This window comes from Marmota marmota, unplaced genomic scaffold (genome assembly GCF_001458135.2).
Source record: "Marmota marmota marmota unplaced genomic scaffold, marMar, whole genome shotgun sequence".
Lineage (NCBI taxonomy): Eukaryota > Metazoa > Chordata > Mammalia > Rodentia > Sciuridae > Marmota > Marmota marmota.
Genome location: NW_025999977.1, coordinates 3,206,553 through 3,218,007, shown reverse-complemented (window position 1 = coordinate 3,218,007; position 11,455 = coordinate 3,206,553). Strand labels below are relative to the sequence as shown.

General features: G+C 40.1%; 1 protein-coding gene and 1 non-coding gene across 13 annotated transcripts in view; both read right to left on the bottom strand.

The window, feature by feature from the left end:
• Tia1 (TIA1 cytotoxic granule associated RNA binding protein) overlaps window positions 1-1,192 on the bottom strand; it is a 32,026-nt gene extending 30,834 nt beyond the window's left edge. For 2 of the 12 annotated variants that reach the window (XR_007348017.1, XM_048804161.1), the window contains exon 1: window positions 880-1,192. Coding sequence is in view for 10 of the 12 variants with exons in the window: in XM_048804161.1 (XP_048660118.1) it covers window positions 880-905 (26 nt within the window). In the remaining 2 variants the exon portion in view is untranslated. The remainder of the gene's footprint in view (window positions 1-879) is intronic. The other 10 variants (XM_015479560.2, XM_048804149.1, XM_048804146.1 and 7 more) reach the window with 7 other exon arrangements.
• Window positions 1,193-1,442: 250 nt separating this feature from the next.
• Window positions 1,443-1,513, bottom strand: Trnag-ccc. The gene has a single exon. It is a non-coding gene; the product is annotated as a tRNA-Gly (tRNA).
• Window positions 1,514-11,455: the final 9,942 nt, after the last annotated feature.

The following is an 11,455-nucleotide window of genomic DNA, read 5'->3' as shown; positions in this document are numbered from 1 at the left end:
GGGGGGGGGGGGGGGGAACTACACGACAAAGAAAATATCCCCAGCTCGGATCACTTAATAATAAAAACTTCTTGCCTAAATACGTTATATAATCAACTGTTGCTTCATAAAAACTGCCTGCTTGATCGGCAACATGTCAATCACCAGAGTAGCAAGCGATTATAAAGATGTATTAAATCCACTTCCCCTCAGTAGATATATTCCTCCGGGTGAGATTTCCATTTTTTTTTTTTTTTAAAGCAGTTTCAAAATCCTTGGGTGGTCCGGTTAGGCTTTTTGGTCGAGGGTCGGGGGTGCTATAGAAGAAAAGCCAAAGAGAGGTTAAAGAAAGATATTTGGCTTTTTTCCAGTTGGCAACTGCGAGAATAAAGTTTACCTCAGCCTCAAGATGGGGGGGAAAAATTCCTACCAACGAGAAGAAAACGAAAGGAAGAGTTTCAGGAGAAAAATAAAATGTAAAGGGAAGTCTGAAAAGATATAAAGAGGTTAATTACAAGGGGGGGGGGCGGGGGAAAAAAAAGAGAGAAGAAAGCAAGCATGGGACTACAGGAGGGTCCGCCGAGTTCTAAAGAGAGGTTTGAATGAAAAAGTCTTTTCTCCAGGTCTAAGGACCCCAGAGGGCGGGCGGCGAGGCCAAAGGCCGCGCGCTGGTGCAGTTAAGGCGAAGGGATTAATTCTGAGGGTCGACCCCCAGTCCCTCCACTTCGTCCTCTCACAGCCCGGGTCTTGGCTCTAAACATCCAGGTGTGGGTGCTAAGGAGAGAGGAACCACGATATCGCGGCGTCCACGGAGACAATAGGCTGGGGAGCGACGCAGGGCCGAGGCCTCCCTCCGGGACGACCACCATCCCGCCTCCCTCATCGTTGCTCCAGACTCACAGAGTCTTGGGCATCTCGTCCTCCATGGCTGCTGCTGTCGCGGCGGCGCCTCTGGTTCCAGCTCCCTGCCCTTCACTACCTCCCAAATCGTATGAACGGCTATGGCTGCGGGATGGCGGGGTTTCTCGGCTGAGCGGAGGTTACTTCGCCGTCTTCTTCCGCGGTAATTACGCCGATATGCCCCGCACAGCGCGAACAATGAAGCCCCGATTCAAGATGGCGGCGAGCCGGGCGCCTAGGAGCAGCCAGCGAAGTGACCCAGACCGCGCAGGCGCAGAAAACCCTGCACTCTCACCCTCGCGGCGCGGGGCTACACCTCAATCCGTAGGTTCACTTGTTGCGCAGCCGCTCTTTCACCCGACTCGTGATGGCTCGGATTGCGCAGGCGCACAGCTTAACTATTTCAAAACTCGTAAACTGTCGGTGAGCTCCAGATCCGAATGTTTCATCAGTGAATTATAATGAAATGGAGATCTTCAGGGTAATTAAAAATTCTAAGTATTTTCACTACAGGAAAGATTTATGAAGATTCTTTTAAGACATTTTTGAGCAAAAGAAGTGCCTGCGCCGCCCGGGAATCGAACCCGGGTCGCAAGAATGGGAATCTTGTATGATACCACTACACCAGCGGCGCTGTTGACAAAAGCACTCGCCAGAGTCTCCTAGGTGAAAAATGCAAGCACACATTCCCATTCAAAGATGCACAATTGTTATTTTAATTTGAAAATAAAAGTGTACTGATGGTTTGATAGTTCATATCTGCTATTTTTTTCATTGCTATGAGAAACGAATTATCTTATTGCAGTTCAGTTGGATGGATGTTTCTACTTTTTCTATACAGAAAAAATATTCAATTTTAATTTTTTTTTACTTAAAAACGTAAGTGTTTCAGTAAGAAGAATTTGCCTTGTTGGTGCTAACCAATTATTTGAGACTTGAAAAAATATTTTCAGACGCTTTATTTTTTATTTTGCCTTTCCGTGGTGTATTCAATGTACATTGAAAAGCATTTAAGAAGTGGTTTCTGTAGCAAATTGGTCACAAGAATCATAAGGTAAGTGAATCAGAAGATACATAAATTTAAGTACTCTTTTAGAAGGAAGGAAAATTAGGGCTCTAAAAGTGATTCAGTGCATTCGTTATGCATTTCATTGCCGCAGTCTGGCTGGGCACAATCAGGAGCCACTTGTCAAAAGAAACTAACTTTATTTTTAGAACCACACACGCCAAACAAAACAGCCTCTCAGGAAAAATCCTCAGAGCCTCAACTGCCACCACCGGCTTTCCACAAGCCTCTCTCTCCCACACAAGCCTCTCTCCACCTCCCACAATCCTCCTGCTCTTGAGGCCGATTGGCTGGGTCACGTGGGCGGAGCCAAAAAAGTCCCCCAATGAGCAGCTCCGTGGTCTGAAAGGGCAGGGAAACAGCCCAATGAGCATCACCGCAGAGGAGCCAATCAGCTAGATGTTGCTGGGGCCGCTGTGAGCCAATCATCAGCCGGCAGCTGGAAGTTTGCTGGCAGCTGGAAGTTTGCTGGGGCCCCTTTGGCTGTGGCTCTCAACATCTCCCCCTCTCTGTTTAAACAACAAGCATGTGGCTTAGGGACCGTGTCTGTTAGGCAGTCCAATTCAACATATGGTCCTTACCCGTCATCGGATGAACTGACCTCTAGGCGTCAGCCTCCTGTCTTAGGTTGGTACCACTGCAATTGGATCATACCCGTCACTGACTACCGGTCCAGCATACAGCTATACTTGTGGATAGGCCTTTGCACCAGTGGGGGGGTGAGGTTCTTTGCCTCACCTCTGTTGGCCCCCAAATTTTAGACCATCACTAGTAGAGGAGGATGCAAAATGCCATGACATTAAGCCAATTGAGGGCTCCTTTGAAAAATTGTACCACCGGTGACATCATCAGCAAAAATACCCCAACACTACCACAAGTCGCTGCACCAACAGATAGTTCACAATGCATACAGGTGAGCTCACAATGTGTCCAGGCAAGTTCTGCAAGCAGTTCAGTGATGGCTATTGTAGAAGCTGTAGATTGGTTTTATCTTTGACTTCACCAGCACTGGGATGAAGATAGGAATTCTGGCAATAATGGCTAAAGAAAAAATTATGTAACATTACAGAAGGCACTAAAAGAAAACAATTTTCTTAACAATTTACATTGTCTTCACCGGCACTGGGATGAAGATAGGAATTCTGGCAATAATGGCTAAAGAAAAAATTATGTAACATTACAGAAGGCACTAAAAGAAAACAATTTTCTTAACAATTTACATTGTCTTTAAGAGAATTATTAAATATAATGAAAAGGAAAGGTGAAAGTAAACAAACAGATCTGTTAACCTTCTTTTGTGTTCACATATTAAAACAATCTTTAACAGCTGTTTACCCAATTAAATTAAACCATTTAAATCACGTGAATTAAAAAAAAATATTTGGATCCATTTTATCATGAGCGCTCATCATATATGATATATGGACATACATACATTCAAACATATAACACAAAACACAAGTGTGCACACATAATATAATACATACAACACATAACATTATAGTAAAGGCCTTATAACTTTTTACAGGTGAAATCTCCATTGCAATGTTTAAAAACTCTATAGTCAAAAAATAGAACTGATCAGCAAAACATTAACCTAGGTCTGTATGAGCTCAAAAAACAAAATAGAACTTCATGATATGGCAAAGGGCAATAATAAAATAGATATTGAAAAAAGCATCCTGGTTCTGTTGCAGATGTAAGAATAGCCAAACTGGAGTTTTGGATATCAGTTGTTATGGATTTGAGCCAAATCATCTTCTTTTTGGTCTGTAGAAATCGCTTTAGTTAATCTTTCTGGAATCCAAATCGGCTGCTGTTCTCCCTGTGGAAACACATAAACAGACCCCCGACTCCAGACAATCACTGGGTCAGGACCTTGGTTAATCTCTCTGGAATCCAAATCGGCTGCTGTTCTCCCTGTGGAAACACACAAACAGACCCCCGACTCCAGACAATTACTGGGTCAGGACCTTTCCATTGTCCTGTTAGAATATCCTTCCAAAGTACCTTGGGCTTATGTACATTTTTTGGACACATATGCCTTTCCGCAGCACTAAGTCCTGATGAATCCAAATTTAAAAAGTTTAGAGTAAAAAGGGTTATTTTAAGTTTATCTTTGGGGAATATATACCCCTTCCCAATTCCTTCTTTTTGCTTTAATAAGTACATTTTAATAGTTTGATGAGCTCTTTCAACTATGCCTTGTCCCTGTGGATTGTATGGGATTCCTGTTATATGAGTAATGCCAAATGTTGAGCAAAATTGTTTAAAAGAGGTAGAAGTATAACCAGGGGCATTATCTGTTTTTAACTGTTTTGGAACACCCACAGTGGCAAAATTTTGTAAGCAATGAGCTATAACATCTTTAGTTTTTTCTCCGGCATGAAGGGAGCCCATCAAAAATCCAGAAGAAGTATCAACTGTAACATGCAAATATTTTAATTTTCCAAATTCTGGCAAGTGTGTGACGTCCATCTGCCAAATATGGTTAGGTATCAATCCTCTAGGATTGACTCCAAGATTAACTTGTGGTAAAAAGGTCACACAATTTTGACATTGTTTTATTATTTGTCTAGCTTGTTCCTTAGTTATTTTAAAACGCTTTTGTAAAGTATTAGCATTGACATGGAACTTTTTATGAAAATTTATAGCTTCTTCTAGTGTAGAGAAAATATGTATGTCATGTGTAGTTTTATCTGCTAAATCATTGCCCAAACTAAGGGCTCCAGGCAATCCTGTATGTGCCCTGATATGTCCTATAAAGAATGGATCTTTTCTGTCCCAGATTAGACTTTGTATAGTGGAAAGCAAAGAGAAAACAGTAGAAGAAGGGGAAATCCTACCAGCATCTTCAAGAGATACTATAGCATTAACTACATACTGACTATCAGAAAATAAATTAAATACAGAATCTTTAAACATCACAAAAGCTTGTAAAACTGCATTAAGCTCTACCTTTTGAGCTGATTGTTTGGGTACTAAAAATGTAAAAGTTTGATCAGGGGTAACTACTGCTGCTGTACCATTATTTGACCCATCAGTGAATATATTTGGAGCATTCATGATAGGTGTTTTTCTTGTCATTTTTGGAAAAATTACAGGATGCAATGACCAAAAAGACAATAAAGGATTAGATGGTAAGTGGTTATCAAATGAAACATTAGATTTGCACATGATTATTGCCCAAGTATTTAACTCATTAGCTAACTCATCAATTTGATTCATAGTATATGGAGTAATAATTTTATTGGGAGAAATTCCAAACACTCCCTTTGCTGCTTTTATTCCTTTGAGTATTAATTGTCCTACAGCCTCAGGATACCTAGTAAGAATAGTGTTAGGAGAATAAGATAAATGTATCCATAATAATGGACCTTCTTGCCAAAATACTCCTGTAGGAATATTTTTTGTTGGTAGTACAATAAATAATAAAGGCAAACTTATATCAATTCTATCCAAATGCATATTTTCCATATATGTTTCAATGATTTTTAATGCCTTTCTTGCTTCAGGCGTTAACATTCGGGGTGAATTTGGATCTGATGGACCTTTTAGGATATCAAATAAAGGTCCCAACTCTCCTGTTGGTATACCTAAATAAGGCCTTATCCAATTTATGTCTCCTAATAACTTTTGAAAGTCATTAAGTGATTTGAGTTGATCTACTCGTATTTGAATTTTTGGTGGACGGACCATGGTTGAGGATAATAGAACTCCTAAATAATTAATTGGAAAATTTAATTGTACTTTATCTATTGCTATCTCTAGATTATAATTTTTTAATAAGTTTGTAAGTGTGGCATAACATTCTAGCAATGTGTTTTTATCTTTGTGTGCTAATAATACATCATCCATATAGTGAAATATTTGTAGTTCAGGATTTTGATTTCTAAGTGGCTGGATTACTTTGTTAACATAAATTTGACACATAGTTGGGCTGTTAGCCATCCCTTGAGGGAGTACTTTCCATTCATATCTCTGATCAGGACCTTCATGATTCAGTGCAGGGATAGTAAATGCAAAACGTGGACTATCCTCAGGATGAATTGGAATTGAAAAAAAACAATCTTTAATATCTATAACTAAAACATACCAGGTTTTTGGCAAAGCAGACAATTGAGGAATCCCTGATTGAGCAGGTCCCATAATAACCATCTCATTATTAATGGCTCTTAAATCTTGCAATAATCTCCATTTACCAGATTTCTTTTTGATGACAAAAATGGGAGTATTATGGGGAGATACAGAAGGTTGTATATGTCCTTCTGCTAATTGTTGTTTGACCAGGTCATGGGCTGCTTGTATCTTTTCTTTAGTCAGGGGCCACTGAGGAACCCATACTGGTCTTTCTGATTTCCAAGTAATTTTTATTGTCTCAGTGGCCCTTTCTGAAAATCCAACCCATGTCTGTCTGTTCCTTGATCTATTTGTATTGGTGCTGCTATACCTTGTTCTTGTTTTTCTAATCTTTTTCCTTTCCTAAAACCTTGTCTAGTCATAATAGTGGGTGCATTTTGGTTGATGTTATTTGTTAATGTCAAACCTAATTGATCTAGGACATCTCGTCCCCATAAATTTACGGGAAGATGATCCAATACATATGGCTGTATAGTTCCTTCACATCCTTCAGGATCCTTCCAATCTAATACCATTGCACTTCTATGGGGATTAGTCGCCACTCCTAGGCCTCGAAGCGTTTGAGTGGCTTGTTGTAATGGCCAATGTTTTGGCCATTCTTGACGAGAGATGATGCTAAGGTCTGCACCTGTATCCAGTAGCCCATTAAATTCATGTCCTTGAATATTTAGTTTTAGCATGGGGCGAGAATCTAAATTTAAAGAAAGCATAGCCCAATCTACACCTGTGGAGCCTAATCCCTTGGAACCTCTTTCTACAGTACGACTGGAAAATTTATCATGTAGGCTGGGTATTATTAGTAACTGTGCTATTCTATCTCCTGGTGAAATTACTGATATACCCTTTGGAGAACTGGCTATAATTTTTATTTCACCTTCATAATCGGGATCAATTACCCCAGGACTTATCATAAGTCCTTTTAGAGTAGAAGAGCTGCGTCCCAATAATAAGCCTACTGTTCCTTTGGGAAGAGGTCCTTTCACCCCTGTGGGAATGATTTGAACTCCCATCTCTGGAGTTAGTACTGCTCTGGCGGAGGCGCAGATGTCCAACCCTGCGCTCCCTCTGGTTTGTCTGATGAGGGATCTGATGGACAATGTGTCCTGGGCACTACCCTGATGGGGTTGCTGGGTTCCTCCAGTGCTCCGTATATTTGTGGTTTTGGGCCCCGGAGCATTGGGCCCCCCTGTCCATTTTTTGGCAATGGAGCCCGATGCCTTTCTCCACGATATCGTGGATAAACACCTGGTCCTTGTTCGTTTTTTGATAATGGAGTACCCTCTATGGTGGTTTGAGAACGGCATTCATTAGCCCAATGTCTCCCTCTACGGCATCGTGGGCAAATACCTGGTATTCTACTCCTTTGATACCTAGTTTTGTTAAACCCTCCTCCAATGGGGCAATTCCTTTTAAAATGTCCTGTTTGTTCACAATTGTAGCATGTTCTTGGCCTGGCATCTAAAGCCTGTTTTACTGCAGCTGCCACAATTTGCCCTTGTTCATTAATGTCTCTGGCATCTAAAGCCTGTTTTACTGCAGCTGCCACGACTTGCTCTTGTTCATTAATGTCTCTACATAATTTAATATATGTGTTTAAATCTTCATGTTTCCATGGTCTAATGATATCTCTGCACCAACGATTCGCTTGCTCATAAGCCAGGTGTTTTAGTAATGGCATTGCTTGTTCTGTATTCCCAAAAACTCTGGTAGCTGTTTGAATAAGCCTATCTACAAATTCAGCATAAGGTTCATTAGCTCCTTGTATTACCTTAGATAATTGACCTTGTAAACCTCCATGTCCTTGTAAAGTCTTCCATGCCTTAATTGCATCTACAGCAATTTGTGCATATACACCAGGATCATATGCAATTTGTTGCTGCTGATCCTCATAAGGTCCCTTTCCTAACAACATATCTAGATTTCTCTGAGGATAACCAGCTGCTGCATTTCGCCTAGCCGTCTCCTTGCAAAATTCCTCATTGGCAACCTTCCATAACAGGTATTGTCCTCCATTTAGCACAGCTTTACACATATTAGCCCAATCTGCTGGCGTCATGTTCAAGTTGTTAATGGATTCGACCATGCTTACAGTGAAGGGTGCTTGAGGACCATAGGTTGTTACAGCCTCTTTTAGCTGCTTCACTGTTTTGAAATTTAAAACTTGGTAAAATCGCTGCCCTCCTGCCTCAAATACAGGGCATGTTAATATTTGAGATCTTGTCTCAGGATCCCAACTATCAACTGCGGGGGTTGGGGACCTCCCAGCATATGGAGGTGGCCTTGTTAGTTGGACACTTACGTCCTCTGGTGATAGAAAGGTGTTAGTAGCAGTCTCCTGTAGAGGTGGTGCTGTTGGTTGGACACTTACACCCTCTGGTGATAGAAAGGTGTTAGTAGCAGTCTCCTGTTGTAACTTTCCCCCTGATGGCTTTTTCTGTTTTACACTTTCTTTCTCTGTCTGACTAGCTTGAGAGGCCTTCTCTTTTACTTGAATCTTTTCCTCTGTCTGACTAACTTGAGAGACCTTCTCTTTTACTTGAATCATTATGTCTTCTTCTTCCTCTACCATTGTCTGAACTGAAGGCTTTGGACTAAGCAAACAAGATATGAACGTCCACAATGGCAATGTGCCAACTGGCAGAGTCCCTGGGCTTTTCTTTTCTATTCTTTTTAAATCTTCACCATGATGGTTCCATTGTGATATATTTAACAACTCCTCCTTAAAAAGCCATGGGCTACATTTTTGTATTGTATCAACGTATGCCCTGATTGTTCTTGATTTTACTGAGATGCCTCCTTCCTCTAACAATTTACTTAACACTCTTTCAGTTTGTTTTTTACTAATTTCTGATCCCGTATTTCTACTATAATACAACCCAACAAGATAACGCCTAACAAAACTGAAACAGAGTGAAACAAAATTGGAACAACACAAAATCATTATAATAGCCTCCTGAAATGTCCATCCGTCCTTTCTCCCTATCTGTTCCTCAGATGTGAGCGGTTTTTCTTCCATCTTACACATCTCCAGGGACAGGCAACTTAAAACAAAAGTGAAACAAAATAACAAAAGAAGAATCTTAAAATGGCTACCCATCCTCTTGCCCTGCCCTCAGGGGCGAGCAGTTCACTTACCCTCAGTCGCTCCCCGTGCGAGCCACCAAATGCCGCAGTCTGGCTGGGCACAATCAGGAGCCACTTGTCAAAAGAAACTAACTTTATTTTTAGAACCACACACGCCAAACAAAACAGCCTCTCAGGAAAAATCCTCAGAGCCTCAACTGCCACCACCGGCTTTCCACAAGCCTCTCTCTCCCACACAAGCCTCTCTCCACCTCCCACCATCCTCCTGCTCTTGAGGCCGATTGGCTGGGTCACGTGGGCGGAGCCAAAAAAAGTCCCCCAATGAGCAGCTCCGTGGTCTGAAAGGGCAGGGAAACAGTCCAATGAGCATCACCGCAGAGGAGCCAATCAGCTAGATGTTGCTGGGGCCGAGGAGCCAATCAGCTAGATGTTGCTGGGGCCGCTGTGAGCCAATCATCAGCCGGCAGCTGGAAGTTTGCTGGCAGCTGGAAGTTTGCTGGGGCCCCTTTGGCTGTGGCTCTCAACATTTCATAATGAATTTTATAAGTTATATGAAATATTTTATAAACATAGGAGAATTTACACATCCAAAAACTAGATCCTCTTCAAAATAGTTCTTTTAGAACTATGATACATTTCTGATTTCCATTTTTGGAATTGCCTTGAGAGTCCCTGATGCATTCTTCAGATTATATTAAAAGATACCAAGATTTATTTCTTGAGGATGAGGCAGATGTTATAGTGGACAGTATTTTTAAACACATTTTTGAGACACCCATTTAAAGTAGTCTTTTTAGTTTATTCATAGAGATGTTTAACCATTTCTACAATCATTTTTAGAACATTTTCATTCTTCCAAATGAAACTTTTTCCAATTAACAATCACTTCTGGATCTACCTATTCTGGGCATTTCATAGAAATGAAATTGCACACTATGTGTTCCCTTGAAACTGGTTTCTTTCACTTAGTATTATGCTTTCAAGGTTCATATATATTGTATCTATCAGTTTCCTCTTTGGCACCTTTCCTTTTTTTTTTTTCCTCCCCAAATATTTTGAACTGTTTTTGTTTGTATTATTATATATATATTTTTTTACAGTGCTGGGGATTGAATCCAGGGCCTTGCACTGAGCTATATCCCAAGTCCCTTTGCAATGTTCTTTTAGTACTGTAGATTTTTTTGCTTGTTTTGGAACTTGGAATTGAACTCAGGGGCACTCAACCACTGAACCACATCCCCAACTCTTTTTTTTTTTTTTTTTTTTTTTTTTTTGTATTTTATTTAGAGAGAGGGTCTCACTGAGTTGTTTAGGGCTTCACTAAATTTCTGAGGCTGGCTTTGAACTCATGATTCTCCTGTCTCAGCCTCCCAAACTGCTGGGATTACAGGTGTGCACCACTGTACCAGGCTAATACAGTCATTTTTTAAAATGTTATAAAAGTACTACTTGTTATAAAAGTTATAAAAGTACTACTTGTTCACCATCACAAATGAAATAATATAGATAGTATATAGAAAAGATTAAAAATTTCCTTATTCTTCCCTCTTTAAGAACTAATATTCACAAATTAGTCTGTAAGCTTCTACATCTTTCTCTATATGTATCCAGATACACATATATGTAAGTACTTAGGATTTTTAGTTATTTCAAAATACATGGTATATACTTTGCAACTTTTTTCACTTAAGCTTACATCATAGTATTATCCAGTTTGATGAATACAGATTTTTTTTTTTTTGTGCATACAAGGACTGGAATCTAGGACCTTGGGCATATTAAACATACTACCATTGAGTTATACTCCCAGTCCCAACTTTAGTTGTGGCAAAATAGTCCATAGAATGAATGTGCACAACTTATTCAAAGGTAAATTGAATAAATTACCATAATTGGTGTTGATAGACCTTCAAGTTACTCTACCTTTTTTCTATTACAAATGGTGTTGCAATCCTGGTTCATATATCCTTATAAATTGATTCTTTTATTTCTGTAGGATAGATTCCCAAACATGAGATTGCAGAATTAATATATATTAATGTATATATATATAATTTAGATAAAGGTTATAATCATTCACATTTCTACCAACAATAATTGAAAGTCCCTGAGTCCTTCACCAAACTTGCTCCATTTTCTTCTGCATTAAGATGTTATTAGGGCTGGGGATGTGGCTTAAGCGGTAGTGTGCTTGCCTGGCATGCATGCGGCCCGGGTTTGAGCCTCAGCACCACATACAAAGATGTTGTGTCTGCCGAAAACTAAAAAAAAAAAAAAAAAAATTAA